The 25,653-nt window shown below is 42.8% G+C and overlaps 1 protein-coding gene across 1 annotated transcript in view; it reads right to left on the minus strand.

Annotated features, from left to right (window-relative positions):
• Nucleotides 1-25,653, minus strand: part of PHEX (phosphate regulating endopeptidase X-linked) — a 256,270-nt gene that overhangs the window by 36,394 nt on the left and 194,223 nt on the right. Inside the window, exon 15 of the mRNA XM_060183651.1 lies at nucleotides 19,481-19,539. Coding sequence (XP_060039634.1) covers nucleotides 19,481-19,539 — 59 coding nt within the window. The remainder of the gene's footprint in view (nucleotides 1-19,480; nucleotides 19,540-25,653) is intronic.

The raw sequence follows: 25,653 nt of genomic DNA on the forward strand, positions 1-25,653 counted from the left end.
ACTGTATTTCTGTGATTCCACATACAAGTAAAATGTTCTTATATCCGCACAATATAAGGATGAATGGTGTAATTATGCTAATAGTTTCAATGTTTAATTTCCCTTACACCTTACAACAGTATTAAATGAGCCAGACTTCAAAGGGAGCGATGGCATATTAATTTTCATCATATCCACATTTCCTAAAATATCTTGGTCTTTTTCACACCCATAATCCATCCAGTTTTTGTGATTGCATTTACTAAGTCATTCTGACATGGATTCATACATATCGGTCATACAGATAAACATATAGCACACAATAAATGTATACTGTAATAATAAGTATGCATACTATACTACACGCGTGTGAAAATGGTGGGGTTTTTATGACAAATCTTTCTCCCACAATAGATGATCAAAAAGTGATGATGCTTCCTAAAAAGAACAATGATCATAAACCAATGATTTAATTAGTGAGTCATCATGGCTTTCTGCTCAGTAATGTGCCCAGCTGGCAGCCTTAGTGCCCACTGCCAAACTACTCACAGTGAAACATCTGACACCTGCACAGGCTCTTCCTGCCACCTCCGCTAGTAGGGGCCTTGGACTCCCAAGCCACAGTCTTCCTACTCCCTGATCAGCTGTGTCTACCAAGTCTGACAAGTCTTGGGACTCAGCAAAGCTGAGCAGTAGCAACGGATCCCTTAGGAATGTTTGCTGGAGGTGAAGGCACTATCAACTGATCAAGAGTACTAGATCAAATCCCAGTAAGGGCCAACTCATCATTGTATTTCATAAATGGAAGACGGTGCATTTAGCAAAGACAGATGCGAAAAATAAAGGGACAATGAATCGAGGTTGGGTGGCGGTGTACTCAGTAGAGTGTACATGCTGCCTACCATCCATGAGAACCTCGGTTCAAGCCCTCAGTCCCCACCTGTGGCAGTGTGTGTGTGTGGGGGGGGGGATCGTAGTAAGCAGTGCTTCAGATGTCTCCTCTTCTCTTTTATTTTTTAATCTATTTTTAATGACAGTGAGAAAGATACACACAGGGAGCAACCAGAGCACTGCTCAGCTCGGGCTTATGGTGGTGCTGGGGATTGAATCTGGGGCTTTGGAGCTTCAAATGTGAGAGTCTTTTACAGACCTATTATGCTTTCTTTTCCCTCTCCCTCTCCCTCTCTCTCTCCCTCCCTCCCTCCCTCCTTTCCTCCCCCTATCAAAACATAAAGGAAGAAATGGTTGCCAGGAGTACAGGTACCAAGTCCCAGCAACAACCCTGGTAGCAAGAAAAAAAGGGGGGACAGATTTATTTTTGCCACAGCAATGCTCAGTTCTGGCTTATGGTGGTGTGGGGGGTGGTGTGGGGATTGCACCTGGGACTTGGGAGCCTCAGGCATAAGAGTCGGTTTGCATAACTATTATGCTATCTTCCCCCACGCAGAGAACTATTTTTCTAGTCCCATGCTATTTGATATTTTTTTTTCTTTTTGCCTCCAGGGTTATTGCTGGGGTTCGGTGCCTGCATTACCAATCCACTGCTCCTGGAGGCCATTTTTTCCATTTTTGTTGCCCTTATCATTGTTCTTGTTATTGTTGTCGTTGTTGGATAGGACAGACAGAAACGGAGAGAGGAGGGGAAGACAGAGGGGGGGAGAGAAAGACAGACACCTGCAGACCTGCTTCACCGCTTGTGAAGCGACTCACCTGCAGGTGGAGAGCCAGGGGTTCAAACCGGGATCCTTACGCCGGTCCTTGTGCTTTGCACCATCTGCGCTTAACCCACTGCGCTACCGCCCGGCCCCGATAATTTTTTCTTATGTGTCTGTGCATGTTCTTTTCATTCTTTTCCTCTGCTCCCCACTTCAACACAAACTCTCTATTTTACACTTGCACAGCTCCTTCTTCTATCGGTATATATGTGGGTGGCATTCACAGTGGAGAAGTGAATGTGCACATGTACGCGTACCCGTGCATGTCACAGAGGAGAGGCAGGAGAGAGGAAGGGGAATGGAAAGAGAAGTCTAACTACTGGGTTGACAAAACTTAATACAGCTCATAATAGATAATAGAGGCCAAGGGGCCAGGTGGTGGTGCACCTGGTTGGCTGCACATGTTACAGTGCATAAGGACCCTGGTTTGAGCCCCTGGTCCCTACCTGCAGGGAGAAAGCTTCATGAGTGGTGAAGCTGAGCTGCAGGTGTCTGTCTGTCTTTCCTCCCTCTCTATCTCCCCCTTCCCTCTCGAATTCTGGCTGTCTCTATCCAATAAATAAATCAAGATGATAAAAAAAGATAATAGAGGCCAGGGAGGAAGTAGCTCGCTGGTTAGAGTACAAATGGTTGCAAGCATTTTTTTATCTCAATTTAGTCTTTAAAGTCCTTTTATTTTCTGCCAGGGTTGTTGCTGGGGCTCCACACCTGCATAATTCCACTGCTCCTGGTGGAGTCTTCTTTTAAAATGGGGGTGAGAGAGAGGAGGAGAGACAACACAGCACTGCTCCACCACTCGTGAAGTATCCCCTTTGCCTGCTGCTCCCACGTGGTGGCTGATGACTCGAACATGAGTCTTTGTGCATGGCAAAGTGTGTGCTCTATCAGTTGTGTGACATCCTGGCCTCCACTCTTAATGCTTGAAATGCCATATATATACAACCGTGGGGGGGGGAGTGGTGCATCTGGGAGAGTGTACATATTACAATGTGCCAGGGCCTTGGTTCAAGCCCCTAGTCCCCATCTGCAAGGAGAGAAGCTTCACTAGTGCTGCAGGAGTTTCTTTTTCTCCCTCCATCAGAACAGATGGAACTTTAGATAGTTATGCTTAGTGAACTAAGTAAGGAAGCAAAAGACACCTCTTGGATGCTTTCACTCATATGTGCACTGTGAAGAATTGAAACACATGAACTTGCAAGTGGAAGAGGAGGAGAAGGAGGAGGAGAAAGTGAAGGAGGAGAGAGAATAAGAAAAGGAGGAGGAGAAGGAGAAGGAGGAAGAGAAGAAGAAGAAGATACCAACCTGTCTCTAAGACTTTGGGAGAACTATGGTGGTTATCCTTGTTGGGGGGGGGGGACAGAACACTGGTAGTGGGTGTAGTATGGAACTATACCCGTTATGATCTTGCAAGTCATTAATGAAAATGCTCTCTCAAAAAATAATAAGTAAAATAAAGAAGAAGGAGGAGGAAGAAAAGGAGAAGTGGAAAATAAAAAAAGTGATCAGGGGGAATGAAATTAAGAATGTGTGTATACCAAAGCATACACTCAATTGTTTGTTTTATTTCACCTTTTTCCATGGTTGCTGCCACTGCTTCCTCCAGAGACATACCTGCCTTTTCCATTGCGTGTCTGTGTTTATTTTATTTCAGTGTGACTGCTTGTGGCACTTTTCCTAAGAGGATAACTCTATCAACATCTGCTATTGAATTATTAGTTTTGTCAAATAATAGGATGTGCTAGCCTTTGCATGGATTTATTGATGTATTTATGTGGCTTTATTCTAGTACATATTCTGAGTGATCTTCTTTCTCATGAGTGATTTTCAAAAGCCTTCAGTGAATGCTAATATTATAGAGCTAATCCATGCATCAGTTCAAAATTCAGAACTTATTCGTGAGATCCCCTTGTAGTTACTTTTGCTGAAATTAACTATTTGGCTGTTATACTTTTGCTGTGCAACAGCTCCTAGTTCTAAGTTTACTAAGTGAACAGGTTTTGTGGCACTGGTTTCCGAGATCTTAGTGAATTTTATCCCATTAGAAAAACGATCAGCCAGTCCTTCCACCTTCTGCACCCCATAATGAGCCTGGTTCCATACTCCCAAAGGGATAAAGAATAGGAAAGCTATCAGAGGAGAGGATGGGATAAGGAGTTCTGATGGTGGGAACTGTGTGGAGTTGTACCCCTCTTATCCTATGGGTTTGTTAACTTTTCCTTTTAATAAATAAAAAAGAAAAGAAAAGAAAAGAAAAGAAAAAGAAAAAGAAAAACTACTGGGGATGGATGTTTGGGCTTTGCTATGACAACGCAATTTCTATATATGACCACTGAGCACTAACACTGGCTGAGCATTCATGATGTGTTGAGTCACAGGGGTAATCTCTGATTACACAAAGGTCATAAAAGAACTGAAAATCTAGTGTGGAAAGTTTTTTTTTTTAATCCTGTTTTTCAAGATCCAAAGAGGACCGTGAAGTGATACCAAAGCTCTCTAAAGTGTACTCTTCGCTGATATGTGCGCTCAAGTCAGTAGGGCAAAGAAACATTGGGTACATGGGAGTAGACGTGTACAAGGGTCTAGGGAAGGGGCTTCATGAGCTACATGTCTACACTACAAGACACGGTTTGCCAGGCCAATCAGGGTTTGCGGGGGGGGGGGGGGGGCAGGGGCTGGCTTAGCACACTGGTTCTCAAGTGTGGGCCCAGACTAGAAGCATCAGGTGGACACTGGTTAGGGAGGTTTTGTTTCTTTTTTTTTTAATTTAAGAAAGGATTAATGAACAAAAACATAAGGTAGCAGGGGTACAACTCCACACAATTCCCACCACCCAATCTCCATAACCCACCCCCTCCCCTGATAGCTTTCCCATTCTCTATCCCTCTGGGAGCATGGACCCAGGGTCATTGAGGGTTGCAGAAGGTAGAAGGTCTGGCTTCTGGAATTGCTTCCCCAGGAGGTTTTGTTTCTTATTGCTGCCACCCCCAAGGCCTGATGAAAGAATCCTGGGGTTGGTCTCTGGAGGTTTCTGCAGGCCCTCTAGACTATTCTGTGCCCCTAGCTGGGATCCACAGCTTGCGGTCAGAACCAGAATTCTCAATTCCAACTGCATGTTAGGATCTTTCGGGAAGCTTTTTAAAGAGAGAACTGAGCCCAAACTCCTGCCCCACTAAGCCACAATCTCTGGAGCAAGGCTCTGAGCTTCAATATGTTTGTAAAGTTCCTGGGTGATTCTAATAAGCAAACAAGTTCAGAACTGTCAGTTTAGAAAAAATTTAAAATCCTTTCTATGTAGCTCCTTATACATCAGCTCTCAGGCTTCATTTCTCTCTTTACTGCTCAACACTTTTCTTGTAATACATGATTTGATATTGCTATTGCAAACTATATTTGCAAAACTGAAACTTTACATGGCTTCTAAATTATGAGTGTAGAGAAGGACAAAACAGTTTTCATTGTAACTGTCTTGGAAAATCCAAGATGAACACTCATTCTGAGGGCGAGTGTTACATCTTATTCAAGATTACTTCTTATAATCAGATAAGCTGGATACAATTCTTCTAGAATCTAGGGGCCCATCAGTTGGGACATGGAAATTGCTGTAATTACAAAGCACTTTTGGTTGATTTTCACTGTATGGAGATTCCATTGTCATCACTGTGAAGATGAACAGTGGCTTTTTTTCTTTCCAATTTGGCATCCTGCAGTAGTTCAGTGAATGCCAACCTTTCCCTTTCCAGAAAGTATCAAGTTCTAACAGCTGTGACTCATGTCAAGGGATTCAGCAAGATGCCTTAGCCATCTGCTGGCTTCCTGCAGGTAACCTCCTGCCACCAGATCCATCCGCCTAGAACTGACAAGCAGAAAGAAGCTTTGAAAATCTGCCTTCCACCTTGAAGCCTTCTCTGCTGGCCCTTCTCTTCTTTTCCTGCCATAATTACCTTTCAGCTGTGACAAAAAGAGCCATCCCCCCGCCCCACACCTGTCCAGGACGAAAGGGATTCCAAGGATGCAGAGGTTTTAGTACCCAAATTGGGAGAGTTCCAAGAAAATGAGGATGAGTCAGTAATCTGTCTTTATCCAGTCATGTTGGACTGCTTTTTTTTTTGGGGGGGGGAAGGGGTCCTGGTGCATGATGATGGGAAAGGACCTAAGTCAGGGTGTGAGAGTGATTTGCAGACGCTTTCCATGGGGAGATGAGAAACTGTACCCATGGCAATAGCTGTGAGGTAAACCATTAGTCCTCCCCAATAGAATTATGTCAAAAGAAAAAAAAACTATCTATTTATAGCTCAGAAGTTCTCAAACTTCAACATCTAGCAGAAGTTTAAGGGTTAAAATCTTGCAAAAACATTAATTGCTGGGTCCACATCCAAAGTTTCTGATTTAGTAGGTCAGATAATGCGAACTTATTAAGGGGGGGGTGGAGGGGGTGGGGGCTGCTACTGCTGATTCAGGGACCATACTGAGAATGACTGCTATCATACAAGATCATGAAAAGCAAACAAAATTTCCTTCCACCATGGAGCTACAGGCCATGTACCAACAGGCCGCCCCGCCCTTTCATAAATACCACTGTTGTTCTGTATTCAAAACTGACAGTAGAAGCAGTGCTGTTCAGCCAGGCCCAAAATCATACTGGATGTTCAATACATGCCCGAAAACCTCAGGCCCTTCCCACATGGTCTCTCCACAAGGTTCTTAACTGCCATCAGGACATGGAGGCTGGGGCCCCCAGGCTGCTCCAAGAAAATCAAGGCAACAGCTGCTCTGTGCTTTATGATGTAGCCTCAGAAGTCAATCTCCCTCATTTCCACAGTATCCTATTGGTAACAAAGGGTGACTTTGTCCAATGTGGGAGGTGACTATACATAGACAATTTAATACCAGGGAGGAGCAGTTTTAGGAAGTTCTATAAATATTAAATGAATAAGTAGGAAAACTACTAAGAAATTCTCTGTTAGAATCTCTTCTAGGGAACAAATTCAGATTAAGTGAGGACCACTTAAGCTCCCTTCTAACACCAAAACCATGGAGGAAGATCTTCATATGGTCTCCAAATAGAGTGCCAAATGGATTCACTGATTCAATTAACTTAGATTTCAATATAGGCTTCAGGTGAGTATTTGCTAACTTGGATTCCACTTTATAGTTTTAGGCAGCCAGTGAAGTATGAGAAATTCTCCCAATTTGAAACATGGTTATTTCCTTAACAACAAAACAAACCTATGTTTGATTTGGGAATTAATTCCATAGTTTGATGCCAGTCTAAACCCAGCCTCTGGACAAAGGCTTATCTTCTTTAGTAGAATATCTGTGATTAAACTGGGGCAATCAAAACTCTTGTGTCGAACAACAGAGATAATAAAATCACTGGGTTTAGCCCTCAGGCCTCGCCTGTTTCCAAGCCAAGGTTTTATTTGCTGAAAATTCTTTAATATGATTTGAGACATAGAACAAGAAAAACTAATATTGAAATGAGGCATTTTGGAGACACAAATGAATAGGCGGCATGACTTTTATCCTGAAGCTCTGTCTGAGCGAGTAGAAAAGAAAGCCAAGTGCAAGCTATTCCCTCTGCCAGTCTCCTACTCCTGGCACCACCCCACCAGAGGCACAGTCTGGGAGCTGGGGCAGAGCCCTGCCCATGGTTCCCCAGGGCCCCTCCTCTCACAGCCCTGTGGTCAGCAAATGACAAACTGCAGCCATGCAGACAGCCTTAGTGGCATGCCATCCTGCTCATAAGCTTTGGTTTATATCTCTGGCCCCAAGAGTACAGCAGAGACACATTCAGGGACAGCTCCTGTGTAGAACTCTTTGCACAGGGCTGGGGAAACAGCATACTGGTTCTACAACAACCTTTCCTGCCTGAAGCTCTGAGGACCCAGATTCAATCCTCAGCACCACCATAAGCCAGAACTGAGTAGTGCTCTGGTCTCTGTCCATCTCTGTCTCTCTTTTATTAAAAACAAATAACAGACTTCAGGGAGGTGTGGTCATGGAATAACTGGGACCAAATCACCTCTCCTCCCAAAACAACAAATAAATACAAGAGACCCAACGAAGTCATAATCTATAGCCAAAAGTTCTGCAGCCTCAGGTGGGTGCTCGAGAGTGGTTGGAGCGAAAAGGGGTGCGGGCACTGGTTGAAGAACAGCAAAGTCAAATCAGAGTTCTGGGTGGCACAGGCGCTGAGCCGCGCCATTTTAGCAATTTCACTTTAAGCGCATCAAGCAACATTGTTCCTAGTGCCAGAAGAAGAGAGACAGGGGCTTAAAACCTCTCAGTCTTTGACTGGGGGGGGGGGTTAGCTTTATGAATTCAAGGCAAGGACACAACGTAAAACAGGGCATTTGTGACAGGAAGACAGCCCCCCCCAAAAAAACACCCCCACCCCGTCTCACATGCCGAAGACCATACAAGCAAAAAAAATCCTAGAGATCACATTAGCACCACCTGCTGGCCATCAATAACCAGCACAAAAAATGCACAAGCAGAAAAATAGAACTAAACAGCCAACTGTGCCGTATCAGCCAGACAGAAATGAAACAGAGGAAATCCAAGGAATTACAGATTTAGAGAGACTCTCAGAGATAGACTACACAGAGGTCATTATAAGGGCTTTCCAAGAATTTAAGCAAGAATTGAAAGAGCATGTTACTATGGATTAGAATGCATGAGAGATGAACTTATAAGAGACATCACTAAGTTCTTGAAAGAAGAACTTCAGTAAGAATTTCAGGGAGTAAAAGACACCCTAACTGCAACCCATGCCCAGGTAGAAGACTTAGCAAGTAGTCCACACAGTCAGAAGAAATAATCTCCAATCCAGAAGATACAGCCAGCCCACTCTTTCAATTCAAAGATGGAGAGGAATAGTTTAGAAAAACTGAAGCAACTCTGTGTGAAATTGCAGACTCCATCAAAAGATCAAATATAAGAGTGATAGGTTTATCTGAAGAGGCGGACAAGGTCAAAGACCCAGAGTCCATTTTCAGAGCAATTTTAGTTGAGAACTTCCCTCACTTAGGAAACCATCAGAACATTCTCATCCAAGAGGCAGAGCAATCACCAAGATTTATAAGTACAAAAAGACAAAAGCCAAGGCACATTATTATAAAACTATCAAAAGTCAATGACAAGGAAAAAAAATTTTCTGGCTTCTAGGAAAAGCAAAAAGTTACATACAAAAGCAGAGCTATAAGACTTTCATCAAATTTCTCTTTACAAACTCTAGAGTCAAGGAAAGAATGCAATGACATATATTCAAAGTTCTAAAGGAGAGCGAATTCCAGCCATGAATATTGTATTCTGCAAAATTATCCTTCAAATATGAGGGAGAAATAAAGGTTTTCTCAAATATTCAAGAACTAAAGGAATTTGCCACAATCAACCCCACCTTACAAGAACTACTGAACCAAGTTCCACAAGAAGGAGGAAGCAAAGGAATGCATGTTCCAAACACTAAGCTGCAGATGCTACCACGATGTCAACCTGACTCACCCAGACAAACAATTTCACCAATGTACCCTGGAACCCCACCTCTCCAGAGCCCTGCCCCAGTAGGGAAAGATAGGGACAGGCTGGGAGTATGTATCAACCTGTCAATGCCCATTTCCATAGGAGAAGCAATTACAGAAGCCAGACCTACCACCTTCTGCACCCCATAATGACTGTGGGTCCATGCTCCCAGAGGGTTAAAGAATAGGAAAGCTTCCAATGGAGGGAGTGGGATATGAAACTCTAGTGGTGGGAAATGTGTGGAATTTCACCCCTCTTATTCTATGGTTTTGTCGATACTTTCTATTTTACAAATAAAAGAAGAAAAAAACAAGTAACAATGGGGTCAAGTGGTGGAAAACCTGGTTAAGTGCAAACATTACACTGCACAGAGACCCAGGTTTGAGCACCTGCTCCCCACCTGCACGGGGTGTGGGGATATGGCAGGTCAAGCAGGGCTGAAACCCCATCATCTCTCTGAGACTGATAGGAGTTCACCCAAAAAAGCCTCCCTGCTACTCCTCCCTCTCCTCAGACAGCCTTGTTGCCAACATTCTGCATGTGGCCTGAGGGCAGGAGCTGTTAACTGAAATTGCTGCACAGACTATAGTTAAATTTCCATTTCCCGCAGGAAAAAGAGTGTTGGAATTCCACAAATAGATTAACCATTGAGATTGCATCAGCCTTTGCCCCAGCCTGTTCCTGATAAGACCGCAACTTCCCTGTCCCCAGCTTGTTCCCACTTCACGATATTGACCTTTATAGTGCTTGGTCCGACAATACTTCCTCTTTTCTGCCTGCTTGTTCGAGTATAAGAATACCTTGGTGTAACCCCTGCCATAATGTCCTGAGTCCTCACTCTGCACGTTCTCCTCTACAACACCTCTCTGGTGGCCAACAGAGTGGTGGACATGGGGTGGACAGGGCAGGCCTTCCAGAGCTTGCCCTGCTGGGGGTAAGCTTCACAAGTGGTAAAGCCAATCTGCAAGTGTCTCTCTTTCTTTCTCCCTGTCTGTCTACCCCTTCCCTCTCAATTTCTCCCGCCCTATCTAATAAAAAAGAAAAATAAATAAATAATAAAAGTACTTTTGAAAAGAATTCTTCATGCAGCTGAGTAGTTGTTTCACCAATAATATTTCATTATTATTTCACACGTGCCACTCCATGTCTGAAGACAGCACTGCCCAGACTAATGAAGGCAGAAGAATTAGAAGCTTTAACCACCCTGCAAAAATCTTCATTCACATTGAAACATGGCCACAAATTAGAAGGCTTCATGCAAAGGCATGGATTTGCAAAAGTAAATAAATGAATAAATAAACAACAATTAAACTAGAGGGCTTTCTCTTTTCTATTCAAGTCTCTACTGCACGCAGAAAGCAGCTGACATAAGTGGCATAAATCAGAAAATGATAATGGGAACTGAATGAAATGCTCATAAATCATGTTTCTAAGTATAGTTGCATCTTAGATGTGAGACCCAATTAAACAGATGGCCACATGCTGTCAGAATCAGCCCCTAATCAATAAAGATGTTCATTTCAGAAAATCACCTCAATTTTTCACTTCTTCAGTGAAGCAAAAAGAAGGCATTTGGGGTCTGGGGGTCCCAGGAAAGCCAGTGTAAGAAATGCTTAAAAATGAGGAATTCTACCTGTCTTAATGTGTAGTCCTGAAAATCAGGAGAGGGAGAGAGGGAGAGACGGAGGGAAGGAGGGGGGTAGAGATGTCACCCAAAGGATTCCCTGTCATCTTGGCTAGGAATATAATTTACAACTAGAGCAAGCACTGGCCATTAGGAAAACAGAAACAGCTTGAATGTCTTAATTAAAATACTGCTTCAAATTGTTCATTTCAAATCCCCTCTGCTCATGAGCCTTGGAGAAACCGCTGGGTCCCCAGAAATGGCTGCTGCTTCCATTAAACCTCTGTGGGGACCAGACAAGGAAAAGGCAGGACTGGAGGAATTCCTGGAGCAAAGTCACCATTAGGGGTTCTTCAGGCCCCAAAGGAGCAGGAAGCATCTAATGGCCCTGGGAAGTGGGTGTGAAAACATGCAGTGACATCTCAATGCCTTTTCTTACTCAAGAGCTACTCTGTTATATGCACTGACTGTTGAAAATAGCCTCAAACAAGAAGTGATGACAGTGCAAATGAATACACTTCTGGACATTAGAACACTCATTTTGATATTTGGTGTGACTTAGTAACATTGAGTATTTGCATATCCTACAAGCCAATAATTCCACTTCTGGTAAACCCCCCCAAAAAATCCTTTCAGGAAGCATGTACAAGAATATTTAGACTAGGACATTTCCTAACAGCAAAAAAATAGGTCTGTTAATATACAAAGATTATAAAAAACATAATATGTGGGTACAGTTGTGCAATGGAATATTATACAGTTTCAAAAAATAAAGAAAGCTTATTGTCACATACTGTGTGGATGAGTCTTAACTCATGTGACTTCATGTAGTGTGCTACCATATTTATTTTTATTTTAAAAAATAGGCAAAAATCAAACTATATATTGTTTATGGATAGAGAAATAATAGAAATTTCACTTTAAAAATAAAAGAAAAGATAAACAGGGACCTCAGGCAGTGGTTACTTGTATGATGGGGACAAGAAAGAGGATGGGGCAGAGCATGGACAATCTAATAACCTCAGGAATATTCTGGTTCTTGTTGATTTAGGTTCATAAGCAGATATATATATATATATATATATATATATATATATATATATATATATGTTTTTACATACTTTATAACTTTGCTGGTGCTCACATATTGCATATCCAGGTTTCCACCTTAATCTGAAATGGTATCTGAGATGCTCTTTCCACTGACTTAGAGAGAACATTTTTGAGCACTTCTAACCTCACCTCCAGTTACCTAACAATGCCAATTAGGAATATTTTACTTTAAATAGCAGGCATTCTGTATATTCTTTTGCAAGTACCAATATCACATAATAAAATTCTTTACTTTTAAAAACAGAGACAAAGGGGGAGAGAGATAGAGAGAGAGAGAGATTATAGTACCAAAGCTTCCTGGGCTTATGTGTATAGCACTATCCAAGTGAGCTATTTTGCTGGCCCAAAACAGTTTACTTAGAAATGGATGATCCAGGGAGTCGGGTAGCGCAGCAGGTTAAGCACAGGTGGCGCAAAGCGCAAAGACCAGCATAAGGATCCCGGTTCGAGCCCCTGGCTCCCCACCTGGAGGGGAGTCCCTTCACAAGTGGTGAAGCAGGTCTGCAGGTGTCTATCTTTCTCTCCCTCTTTCTGTCTTCCCCTCCTCTATCCATTTCTCTCTGTCCTATCCAACAACAACAATAATTACTACAATGAAAAACAACAAGGGCAACAAAAGGGAAAAAATATATATATATATATATATATATATATATATATATATATATATATATATATATATATGAGAAACAGATGATCCAAACTATTATCTATTTCCTAGTAGGTTACTCCAAGGAATTCATACTATATAAAAATATAATTCAGAAAACATCAGTTATAATTAATATCTCAAATAGTAGAAGCCCCCATATAACATAGGCAGGTTAGCTCTCAACTTGGGAGTTACAGTGAAACATCATGGTGAAGATTATTTGTTTGCGTATTCATTTTAATTTTAACAGAGCACTCCTCATCTCTAGCTTATGGTGTTTCAGGGGACTCCTGACACCTCAGAGACTCTGTGATGAATGTCATTTTGCACAACCATATGCTATCTCCCCAGCCCTAACTGTGTATCATTTTGGATTTGTCAATTATACCTCAATAAATTGGGGAGAGGATCATGCAGTGGAATTTTCATGATAATGAATATTTCTACAATTAAGTACAAAATATAAAATATTGGGGGGGTAGATTGCATAATAGTTATGCAAAGAGACTCTTATGCCTGATACTTCAAAGTCCCAGGTTCAATCCCCCCACACCACCATAAGCCTAAGCTGAGCAGTACTCTGGTAAAATATATATATATATTTACTGAACAGTTTACATCAATTAATGTATAAATTTTAAAAATGGCATAGAGGGGGGAAGAGCCAAGATGGAGAGTTTGGAGACACAGCTGCCATGAGCTCCCAGAGGCAGCAGCTTGCAACCCAGGATCCGCTGGATAGGTTAGGATACTGGGCTGTCTGTAGAAAGGTGAACATGGGCTGGTCAGAGTGACACCAAAATACAGTCCCATAAGTCTCTCTTGGGCTGACAAATGGAGGTCTGAGGGACAAAGGAAAATTCTTTGATTATTTCTGAGCTCATCCCCCCCCCACCACAGTACCAGCCCCCAGGGGCAGCACAGCCACTCCTAGCAGGCTCCCTGCTGAGCTATTTTCTTTACCAAGATTCCTGGCTCACCTGGAGTGTCATTCCAAGCCTCTTCCTTTAACTTCTCTCTTCTCTCTCTCTTTTTTTTTTCTCTCTCTCTCTTTCTCCCCCCCTCTCTCTTTTAAGTGGCTGGAGCTCTATTTGAGTGAAAAAATACCTGACCAATCAGAGCCTCATCCCTGCCTGGAAAAGAATACCTGGAGGGTGTTTTTTTTTTGGATACTTCTTACAATTGGCAGCCAATCTAGTGATCCAAGCTGCAGACTGACTGTTAGGGGTTTTATACTCTATTTCATTTTATTTTATTTTATTACTACTATTATTATACATATGTGTCCCTTTTCCATCCACCTTCTTCAGGTTGACCAAAATTAACTGTTATTGTTTTTTCCATTGCTAGGTGACTGGGTGTCATATCCACTGTGAGAGGAACTTGTTTCTCTACCTCATCTCTCTACTCCTTTTTCCCTCCTCCTAGCCAATTAAAAAAAAAAAAACAACTCTCTACTCCTTTTTCCCTCCTCCTAGCTAATTAAAAAAAAAACAACTTTCCTTTCACTGCTCTTCCTTTTTTCTTCTTTCTTTCTTCCTTTCTCTTTTCTTTTTATTCTTTTCTTCCTTCATTCTTTTGTTTTCAGAATTCACTGATACTCACTTGTGAATTATTTGGGGGAAGAAATCTGACTCAGAGTGGACTCTATGCGTGTGTGTCTTCTCTACTTCCTTTTCTCCCCTTTCTATCCGTAGAATTTATAGTGGACAGTAGATTTGCATAATTGTCTATGCTTGCTTTCCCTTTTTTCCTGTCTCTTTTTCTTTTGTTTGGTTGCTTTTTTTTTCTTGGACTGGAGGTGTTATTTGGCTAAATGGTATTGGTTGAACTACATCAATCCTTGCCTCAGTTACTACTGTTGTAATTTCTGAGGTTGGTGACTACACTTGTCATAAAGGTCTTTAGTATAGTGTGGCTTGTACTCAAAACACAACAACTGAAGAACGACAGAACAGAAAAATAAAAACCACATCAATTAAAAAAAAGTGGTTAAATCAAGAGCAAATAAAACTGCTACTACAATGAATCAGAACAGGAGCCCAGAAGAAACTCCAAATCAGTCAGAAGTAACAATAGATAAGAAAAGTGTGCAAGCAATAGTAAACCTAATAATCACAGAAATGACAACTATGGAGAAAAGGGCTATCAGAATTAGGGAAACAACAGATGAGACCCTCGAGGAAAATACTAGCTACCTCGAGGTAATTAGAGACATGAAAGCTGAAATAGCTGAGTTACCTGAAAGCAAAAGTACACAATAGTCTACAGTGAGTCAGTATGTTGTTCATAATGAAATAGAGTCTACTTAAACTTAGATACTCTCCTCACCTACTTCCTATTATACTTCCCTCACTCACTCCCAAGCTATCCTTATCAAAGCAAGGACTGCAAAAACTGAATAAGGGCAAGAGACTGGCATACTTTAACAATGACTCTTTAGTCACTATCAGGCCACCCCATCAGCTGGGGCCCTAGTCCTGAGATTCCCAAACAGACATGATGGCCTAGACCTCAAATAAATCCCTCTCTCCATTGTTACTGGTCATCTCTATCAGGAACAACAAAATAGACCCCTTTGTGGGCCCCCATAGGACTTGCCCTCAACTTGGTTCAACAATGGTAGAGAATGTTCCATCCTCTGAAGGGAGGCTGAACAAAATACTCTATGCAACACCTGAGTGTTGTTAAAATTCTTAGGGCTCTGGCTGGGCGGGCTAGCTTCACAGGCGGGTAACAGTGACGCGGAGACAACGGCTGGGCAGGGAAGCTGTACTGGGCAGGGAAGCTGTATTTCTGCAGCCCACGCAGCGGACCACGTGGAGCCAGCCGGCAATGGCCGTCCCCACTACCTGACCACGGGGGGAGAGCAGGGAGCGAGACCTCAGAGAGGGAGAGCTGAGAGCCCAGAGAGAGAGGGGGGGGTGAGGGGGCTTTTTATTGGGCGACAACCAGAGGTGACGTGTAGGGCCAGGATTGGTTGAAGGGGGCAATGCTAGGGTTTCGCGCGGCATAGTAAAACCTGGGGGCGGAGACTGCATCAGAATAACTCCTCAGCAACATCTCCTCCTATCCCTTTATATCTAAATGGACACAGTAAAGAAAAATGGAATGGAGCAGGCTTAAATGTTTTAGAGGAATGCCATGCTCAGGTGGGAAGATGTAGGAGTTTCTGTGGAGGATGGAAGGCTTAAATGGCTGCGAACCTTGTGAGATTTATGCGTCCTCCTGTGCTCAACCCCTCTTTAGAGAGAGAGACTTACCTGGAGAGACTCATCTCATAGGTTTAAGCGCAGCCTGCTCAACCATCTCTTCACAATATCTCTACATCTTTTCTATCTTTCTATCTAGTAATTGCATAAGATGTACAAAGTCTGTAAAAGACTATCATGGGGCAGAAACCTTTTGAGGAAGATGGGTCCTGATACTGAGGTAGCTTTGAATGTTCCTACTCATGACCACAGAATGTGAGCTCAGATCTACAGGGATGCAGAGGTCACATAGGCTCCTAAGCTGAATATGGGCCCCAGATCACATCAAATTTATGGGGTTTACAGTCAATAATATTTATACCCCTCCCCCATATTAGGGAGCTACTCTCTTCCCTGATCCAGCTTTCTGTCCCTTTTCCAACCATGACATCATCTCCCCAGATAATAACTTGGATCCACCTGCATATCAGATTTCAGGCTCAGAGAAAAAAAATTAGTATAGCTACAGGCCATTTGAAATATAACTGAAATATGCCTACTAGCTATCTGCAAAATGGAGAACCCCCCCTCAACACTTCATCTGCACTATTCCAGCCTTTACGTCCATGGTTGTTCAACAATTTCTTTTGCTTTTTATGTTAACTCTCTTTTCAGCCACCAGGTTCCAGATGCTAGCATGATGATGCCAACCAGAATTCCCTGGACAAACAACCCCACCAATGTGTCCTGGAGCTCCACTGCCCCAGAACCCCACCCTACTAGGGAAAGAGAGAGGCAGGCTGGGAGTATGGATCTTCTACCTTCTGCATCCCACAATGACCTTCGGTCCATACTCCCAGAGGGATAAAAAATAAGAAAGCTATCAGGGAAGGGGATGGGTTACGGAGATCTGGTAGTGGGAATTGTGTGGAGCTGTACCCCTCTTATCCTATGGTTTTGTTAATATCTCCTTTTTTAAATAAAAAAATAGCACAGAGGGGCCAGGCAGTGGTGCACCTGGCTAAGCACATGTTACAAAAATTACCATCTGATCATCTTCCTTCATTGTCTTCCAGGTCAGTCCTCCAGACACTCCAGTTCCTAAAAGTGTCCACACAGGAGTGACAATAGGAAGATGTGCTCTCTGGAAGTGGGCAGTCAGAGCCTTCTGGAGTCCTGAGGGAATGAGGGTCTTCTCTGAGGACCTAGGGAAGTCACCTAACTGGCACAGGGTATGCAGGTTGGCTCACTGAGAAACATATCCTCGGAGTAAAGTTTTGAAGGAAGCAATCAAATGAACCATGCAGAATCACTGGAAGAAGTTCTCCAAGGTAAATAAAATCCAAGTATTAATGCCCAAAAGGAAGATATTCTACACACAGGCTGAAGGCCAGAATGGCTAGAACAGAGAAGAGGTAAAAACAGGGCCATAGGAAGGTTCTGACCCACAGGGCCATCAGAAGGTTCTGACCCAGTGCAAGTAATCTGGCTTTATTTTGAGTGATATGGGTGTTGAACAAGTAAGATGACATACTGCAAAACATTCTAAAAACAGCCACAATGTTCTATTTAAAATAAATTGAAGGAGTATATGGTCTGTGAGGGAGCTGTTAAGTCATCTAAAACAAGATGGCGGGTCCATCTCACAAGGTGAGTAGTCTTTGTAAACCCCATCCCCTAGATTCAACAGTGTAGACACACATCAATGAGTTGAAAACCAAGGAAGAGTTGGATGTTACTTACCAACTGAAGAAGTGATGACAGAAACTAGAGGAGATACAGGGCCATGAGAAAGCAAAAAGGGCCTTCCAAATGGTTTCCACCTACCAGAACTTGGTGTCTGTCATTCTCGTCAGTGTCTTCATACTTTTTACTACATATGGATGTGCTGCCAGACCGACCATAAGTAGAATCGTTCTGCGTGCCTTTCACCCTTATGCTCTATCATACTCAATATTTCCTCATGAAAGTCTTCGTGGGAGGAAGGATGCATGTCTCTTTCTGTCACTCCCTGTCACTGCTGTATGCCCTTCCTAAGCACACACACATGTGACTCATTGTCTCAGGAAAGGATGCAGAGGGGGCCGAGTGGTGGCGCACCTGATTGAGCGCACATATTGCAATGTGCAAGGACCCGGGTTCAAGCCCCAAGTCCACACCTACAGGGGGAAAGCTTCACAAGTGGTGAAGCAGGACTGTAGGTGACTCTCTGTTGCTCTCTATCTCCCCTTCCTCTCAGTTTCTGGCTGTCTATCAAATAAATAAAAAGGTACTTAAAATTAAAAAAAAAAAAAGAGGAAGAGACACAGAATGGTTCTTTTGCTTGAAAAACACCTCTCTGAGCATTCTCACATGAGCCTCCTTAGTCGAGACTTGGGCTAGAGACAGCTGGGAGACTTGGTAAAAATATATTTCTACGCCTCAGGCCCCAGGGCAGAGAAGCAAACATGAGGCCCAAAGTGGGGCACTGAAATTTCTAACACCCCCCCCACCCGTGGTACTGCCCCTGGTCCCAGAACCTGCCCTCAAACACCACGTCTGGACACAGGTCAGGAGCCCAAATCATAGTCACATATAAGCACCCACATCTCCTTTCATTCCCAAGTAACGCCACGTTGTTCTGCAAGTGACTTAAGCAACTTGCACTTCCACCAGCAGTGAGTATGTTTCCTTGCTGCCAACACTTGGGGATGTCAGATATTTTTTTTTTAATTTGTGGCAATATGGCCTTTATAATCTTTAGACTTACTAAGGCATTTTTTATTTTTAATTACTTTTTGTTTACTATTGGACAGAGACAGAGAGAAATTTAGAGGGGAGGAGGAGGTAGAGAAGGAAAGAGACAGAGAGACACCTTCAACCCTGCTTCACTACTCGCGAAGTCCCCACGGGCTTAAACCTGGGTCCTTACACATTGTAATGTGTGTGCTTAACCAGGTGCACCACCACCTGGCCCCCTAAGACATTTTTAAGTACATTTCCCGTCCATGGAAATGAAAGAAACCCAAGTCTTGTTACTCCAGGTTAGTTAAAGCGCTTCCAACATTCCCTTACAGAGTGCCCTCAGGCAACCCTTCAAACCTGCCAGTTACCCGCATGTCTTTCCCATCAAGCCCAGGCATTAGTGGAACTGCCTGGGCAGGTCAGTGAGGTTTATCTTATGAGCAGAAAGTGGCAGCTTACTTGTAACAAGCAACTTTACCATGTTTTTTTATTGAATGTGGTTGACTTTAAAACTCAATTTTGATATTTTTATTTATTTATATTTATTTACTGGATAGAGACAGACAGAAATTGAGAGGAAAGGGGGAGATAGAGAGTAAAAAAGAGAGACACTTGCCACCATACTTTGCTACTTGTGAAGCTCCCCTCCAATCCCAGATGGAGAATGGGGGCTTGAACCTGGATCCTTGATCACTGTAACATGTGCACTCAACCGAATGCACCACCAACTCGCCCCTAAACTCGATCTTGACAGAAAGCTTACAGAACATGACATGAGGGGGATGGGGAGAATTGGGTAGAAATATGGACAGGGAGATGTAAAACGTCCTTCACTATCACAGCTGGTCACTGTGGGGGGCTAGGCGGGGTGGTGGGGGAAGACTGCCATGCCCTTCATCACAGGCATGGACGGTCCTTTCACTTTGCATCGCACTAAATGAAAACTTAGTCGGCTACTCACGGATCTGGTTGGTGGAGGCACTGTAGAAGGCGTTGACAGTCGTTGGATTTGTAAACCACCTGCAGAAAGAGAAACAAAGCACCAGGCGGCCATCAGACTCCAGGCAGGAGCAGAGGAGGAATACACAAGGTTGTGGGATTGATCACCAAGTGATTGAGGAACAATGGAGCGGTGAGGAGATCATCACCTCCATTTAGGAGCAGTTTCCTCCTAAAGTGAGCAGATTCAGTGTGAATTTGTTAACATGTCTGTTTAGTCCCATTACTAATGGGAAAAGCCAGCACCAGTACTTCCAAGTGAGCTTTAAGGAGACATTCAAGAATCAAAAGGGCTCATCCCCTATGGAATACAGTATAGAGAGTCCTTAAATTAAAAATGGAAATACCTTATGACCCAGCAATACCACTCCAAGGCACAGACCCAAAAGACATGAAAACACTAATTTGAAGGGGCACCTGCGCCCCTACACTCACAGTTGCATTATTCACAACAGACAAGGAGTGGAAGCAGCCTAAATGTCCACAGGTGAATGACTGGATAAATAAATTAGGGGATATATACTCAGTGGAATGCTACTCTGCAAATTCAATAAGATAATATTGTGTCCTTTGGGAGCAAATGGATGGAACTGAAAGTGATTATGCTTATTGAAGTAAGTAAGAAGGTGAAAGACAAACTGTGGGTGGCTTTGCTCATTTGTGGAATATAGAGAAACACGTGCACAAGAGGGGGGTAGCTGAGCTGTCTCTTAAGATTTTGTAAGAATTGTAGAAGTTATTGGAGGGGCACATAAACAACTTTGATGGTGGGTACAGTGTGGAACTATACCCCTATAATCTCGTAATCTTGTAAACTATTATCAAACCACTAATAATAAATTGTTTTAAAAGCTACCATGATGCCAACTGGACTTCCCAGGGCAGATGACCCCACCATGTGTCCTAGAGTCCTGCTTCCCCAGAGCCCCGCCCCACTAGGGAAAGTGAGAGGCAGGCTGGGAGTATGGATCAACCTACCAACACCCATGTTCAGCGGGGGAGCAATTACAGAAGCTGGACCTTCCACCTTCTGCACCTAATAATGACCCTGGGTCCATACTCCCAGAGGGCTAAATAATAGGAAAGCTATCAGGGGAGGGGATGGGATATGGAGTTCTGGTGGTGGGAATTGTGTGGAGCTGTACCTCTCTTATCCTATGGTTTTTGTCAGTGTTTCCTTTTTATAAATAAAAATTAAAAAAAAAAAAAGGTTTGCCCCAGGGATTTGGGCTGTAGCTCAGCGTGTTAAGTGCAGGTGGAGCAAATCACAAGGACCGGCGTAAGGATCCTGGTTCGAGACCCTGCTCCTCACCTGCAGGGGAGTCACTTCACAGGCAGTGAAGCAGGTCTGCAGGTGTCTATCTTTCTCTCCCCTTCTCTGTCTTTCCCTCCTTTCTCCATTTCTCTCTGTCCTATCCAACAACAACAACATCAATAACAACTACAACAATAAAACAACAAGGGTAACAAAAGGGAATAAATAAATAAATAAATAAATAAATAAATAATATTAAAAAAAAGGTTTTCCCCAAAAAGTGAAATACAAAAACAAGTGAGTATTTGCCAAATGCTATTCAAAGGGCCCATGGCCTTATGTGCTGCATCATCTGTGACCAGACCTGGCCATTAAAAGGCATTGGACTGGTGGCAACATAAGGTCCTTGTACAATCATGCTACTCAGAGACCTGCCTGTTCCAACAGGAAGCTCACTGCTTACACACCACGAAATCCAATGACTTGTCCCGCCTATCACTAACAAGCTGGGTTGTGCTGTATTATTCACCTACCTTCCTGAGATTCAGCCTGAACTGTCAAATGAAAGAGTGACTTGGGGAGATCTGGAGACTGCGTTTCACCTATGAAGAGTCTACACTATATTTTAAAGGCACAACAGGTTACTGAAATCAGGGTATAGCAAACATTATTTTCCTCTAAGGATCAAATCATTAACATTTTGGCATTCTGCTGGTAAAAAGAAGCAAAATCAAGAAGACTGTATAGGTACTTCCAGAGTGAGAAGGCAAATCCACAGATTTTTATTGACAAAATAATAAATATAGTAATAGCCAGGAGAGAGAGAGAGAGAGAGAGAGAAGAAGAAGAAGAAGAAGAAGAAGAAGAAGAAGAAGAAGAAGAAGAAGAAGAAGAAGAAGAAGAAGAAGAAGAAGAAGAAGAAGAAGAAGAAGGCCTATTGGTGAGAAGAGTGGAAAATTCTTGGGGGGGGGGCAGGATAAAGTTTGCTAATTTGAGTTCTGAGTTAGTGATTACCTACCATTAAACCAACGACAAACATCAGTCTTTAAAGATCACTCTCTCAGGGCTGGGAGTAAGCTTACTCAGCAGAGTGCGAGTCTTGCCATGCTCAATGCTCAAGGCCTCGGATAGGATCCCCGGCACCACAGCGGAGCACCATAGCACAAGGGGAACTCCACAGGTGGTGGAGCAGTGCTGTGGTGTCTCTCTCCTAACAAACTCTCTCTCTGAAATAGAAAAAAAAAAAGAAAAGAAAGAAAAAGAGCAAGCCAGAAGCAGTCAAACTGTGCATACATGAGGCTTTAGCATCACAGAAGTTATAATGGTTATTACTAGATTAAAATAAAATAAAAGCTCTTAGGCCACAGTTCAGACATTATTACCTTGTGGGCAAAATTTAGCTCATAAATCACAGTGTGCACGTCCCTGGCTTAGTTTCAACCACTTCTATTATGATTAAAACCAAGCACTTAAGTCTTTTGGTACAGTGCTCAAAATACACTTGAATAAAATTCCTTTTCTGAACAATCACTTTACTAATCGATGCCTAACAGACGAATTATACCAGATGAGTATGAAACAGGTAGGAAGTCCAAGTACTAGCTCTACACAGTTCACTAATCATTATCATTATAACTCCCAGTAGTAGAAATAGTAGCTAATGTTCTCTGAGCACTCACTTATCCTAAGCTCTTTCTATTTATTGAAATAACATTGCTAGGCACTTCCTTTATTTTTATTTTTATTTTTTTATTTTGGGGTTGAGACAGAGACATTGAGAGGGGAGGGAGAGGGGAGAGAGGGGAGGGAGGCAGACAGAGAGAGAGAAAGAGAGAGAGAGAGACCTGAAATACTGCTTCACCTCTTATGAAGTTTCCCTTCTACAGGTGAGGACCAGGGATTTGAACCCAGGTCCTTGCTCACTGTAATGGGTGCACTCAACTGGGTGTGTCACCGCCTGACCCCTAAGCATTTTCTAACCAAATGTTGTTCCCACACTAACTATAGGAATGGATTCTTGACCCATTTCACAAATGTAGAAAATGAGACGCACAAGGATTCTATCCTCCACAGTGTCTGGTCTATCTGATTTCAAGCCAGTTTTCTTAATCAGTACAATACACTGAAGACATTACTGAAAATCAAGAGAGGGACTCCTCTTGCCAAAACTGAAATCTAGAGCTGGTTAGGAATTTGGTTCACTATGTACACATCCTGGGTTTAAAACCCAGCACTACAAGGGAGTGCCAAGGCACTGGAGGAAGCTCCAGTTCTGCAGTACCTCTCTCTGGCTCTCTATGTGGATGAAGAAGCAGTGCAGGGACAGTGAGAGTATGCCTCTGTGAGGACCTGGTTGCACACACACACATAAAACCTATACTTAGTTCCATAAAAGGAGTACAGATTTTTTTCTTCCAAATTCTGCATTAGTAGTTCAATACACAGTAATGTTTAACACAAACTTACTGGTTTACCTGTCCAAGGAAGTGTGTGATGGGAAAGCAGCTTTGGTGACCTACTGTTACTGCTCATAGCAGGAAAACTTTCACCCCTACATCCTAATCCCTGACCCCTGGATGGTATCTTACATGGCACAAAGGCCTTTGCAGATGTGATTAAGCTTAAGGAACTTCAAATAGGGAGCTTGCCCTTGCTTATTCAATGGGCCCGATCTCACCATATGAATCTTTAAGAGCAGAGAGCCAAAAGAGATGCTACAGAACCAGAAGTCAGAGAGACTGTAAGAGTAAGGAGGATTTGGCGTACTGCTGCTGGCCCCAAGATGTGGGGGCTATGTACAAGGACTGCTTTGAATACAGAAAGGCTCCCACCTGACACCCAGCAAAGAAGAAGGGGCCTCTCTTCTTCCAACCCCCAAACGAGCTTGGAAAAGCGTACATCCCAGAGCCTCCTGCTAAGAACCCAGCTAGCTTGAGTCACCCCTAATGAAACCTGGAACAGAGAACAGCCCCCCCCTCCATCCACCCCACCCACGACCTCTGGAAATGTACAAATTTACGGTGCTTTAAATTGCTGAAGTGGTCATGATTGAGGACTTTACTATTTATTATCAGTCAGTGCCCATGCCAAAGCAACAGTGAAATTATTTTGTATTATCTCTAACTACATAGCAGATTCATTATATATTTCGTTTTAGCACTTTTTTTCATGTTCTGGTTTTAATATGCACAGTTTTAAACTGTGTTATTGTTGTCTCCAGGGTTTCACTGTTCCAGGATGACTTTACAGATGAATATAGAGAATAATGAGAAAGAGGGAGAGGGAGAGGAGGAGGGAGAGGGGGAGGGAGAGGGGGAGGGAGAGGGGGAGGGGAAGGGGAGGGGAGGGGAGGGGAGGGGAGGGGAGGGGAGGGGAGGGGAGGGGGAAGGGGAAGGGGTGCAGGGCCGGAGAATCTGCAGGCTGCAGGTGGTGTGTCATCTGGTCTGGTCCTGCCAAGGCAAGTGGAGCTTTTATCATAGCAGCATTCACTGTTCATTTTTTGGATTGATAATTTTGTATGGCCTGCGAATGATGTTATAAATATCCAGATTGCTCTTGGCATATAAGAGGTTCCCCACCACCTGATCTAATGGAAGAGATATTAAAAATCTCATTTCCTTTAGGTCATAGATAGCAGGCTAATGTTTTACATTTTACCTAGCAGGTCTGATTATTTTTTTATACTTCTGGATTTAAAAAATACATTGAAGGGGGAAATACATTGAAGTGTTTTATTATAACCTCTCAATTTTCAAAGCTGATCTAAGAAATATGGAATGGGAAAAACCATAAAATATTTGTTCCTTTATTTCTAATATCCTGTACATTATATCTGTTCTAGTCTGTGATTCCGCAAACAAATATGCTGGGCAGAACCAGATTTGTATAGACAGTCAGTGCACTTTTACCTATATTTTAGAAGATAAGGGAAACCCAGACATGCTTGGTCACAGTCGAATGAGAATGAGTTAATAGGGAAGCTGGCTTAAAATCATTTCTATCAAAGAAAGGGGATCCTGAGGGAAAGAAATTACTTTTGACTCAAGCCGAGCAGTGAAGTAAATCCTCTATTTTTAAGCAAGCCAATGAAGTGACAATTCTAAGCACCAGCCCCTAAACATGTACCTTCAGGGATAACCACGCAATTAATTTCATTCTTGCTGACATTTCCCATCGTGTTTGAAACTTCTTAACGCACATTAGTGCAGCTAAAACGGACTCCATGAGAGTGAAAGATAAAGAGTATTTATCTTCTATACCCACAAAGAAACAAAATGTTATTGCAAGGCTTTGTGGAAATATAATCATGATGTGATGTTCAAAATAAACTAGTGTAACACAACAGCTACTCCAGAATCATTCCCACTCAATTAACTCATGAATTTTCAGACCTAAAAGATGTCAATTAAAGCCAGTGAGTATCATGGAGCAAAAATTCCCTGCAATGCCTGAAAAAGAACCAAAATTCAAAATGAAAAAAAAAATACTGCTTTTCCTGAAATAGATAATGTAGTCTGAGAACTCAAGAAATACCTGCCATTATTACCCTGATTGTAGTTCCTGGGGAATTCTCCCAGAAATATTAACCAATGTAAAGTCCTTGTGAAAGGTGTCTGTTTTGGGGCTGGATAGCATACTCTTATCTACCACCTGAAGAAGAAAGCGCAAGGGCCGGCATGAGAATCCTGGTTCGAGTCCCCGGCTCCCCACCTGCAAGGGAGTCGCTTCACAAGCAGTGAAACAGGTCTGCAGGTGTCTATCTTTCTCTCCCCCTCTCTGTCTTCCCCTCCTCTCTCCATTTCTCTCTGTCCTATCTAACAAAGACGACATCAACACAACAATAACAACTACAACAATAAAACAACAAGGGCAATACAAGG

Source organism: Erinaceus europaeus, chromosome X (genome assembly GCF_950295315.1).
Source record: "Erinaceus europaeus chromosome X, mEriEur2.1, whole genome shotgun sequence".
Lineage (NCBI taxonomy): Eukaryota > Metazoa > Chordata > Mammalia > Eulipotyphla > Erinaceidae > Erinaceus > Erinaceus europaeus.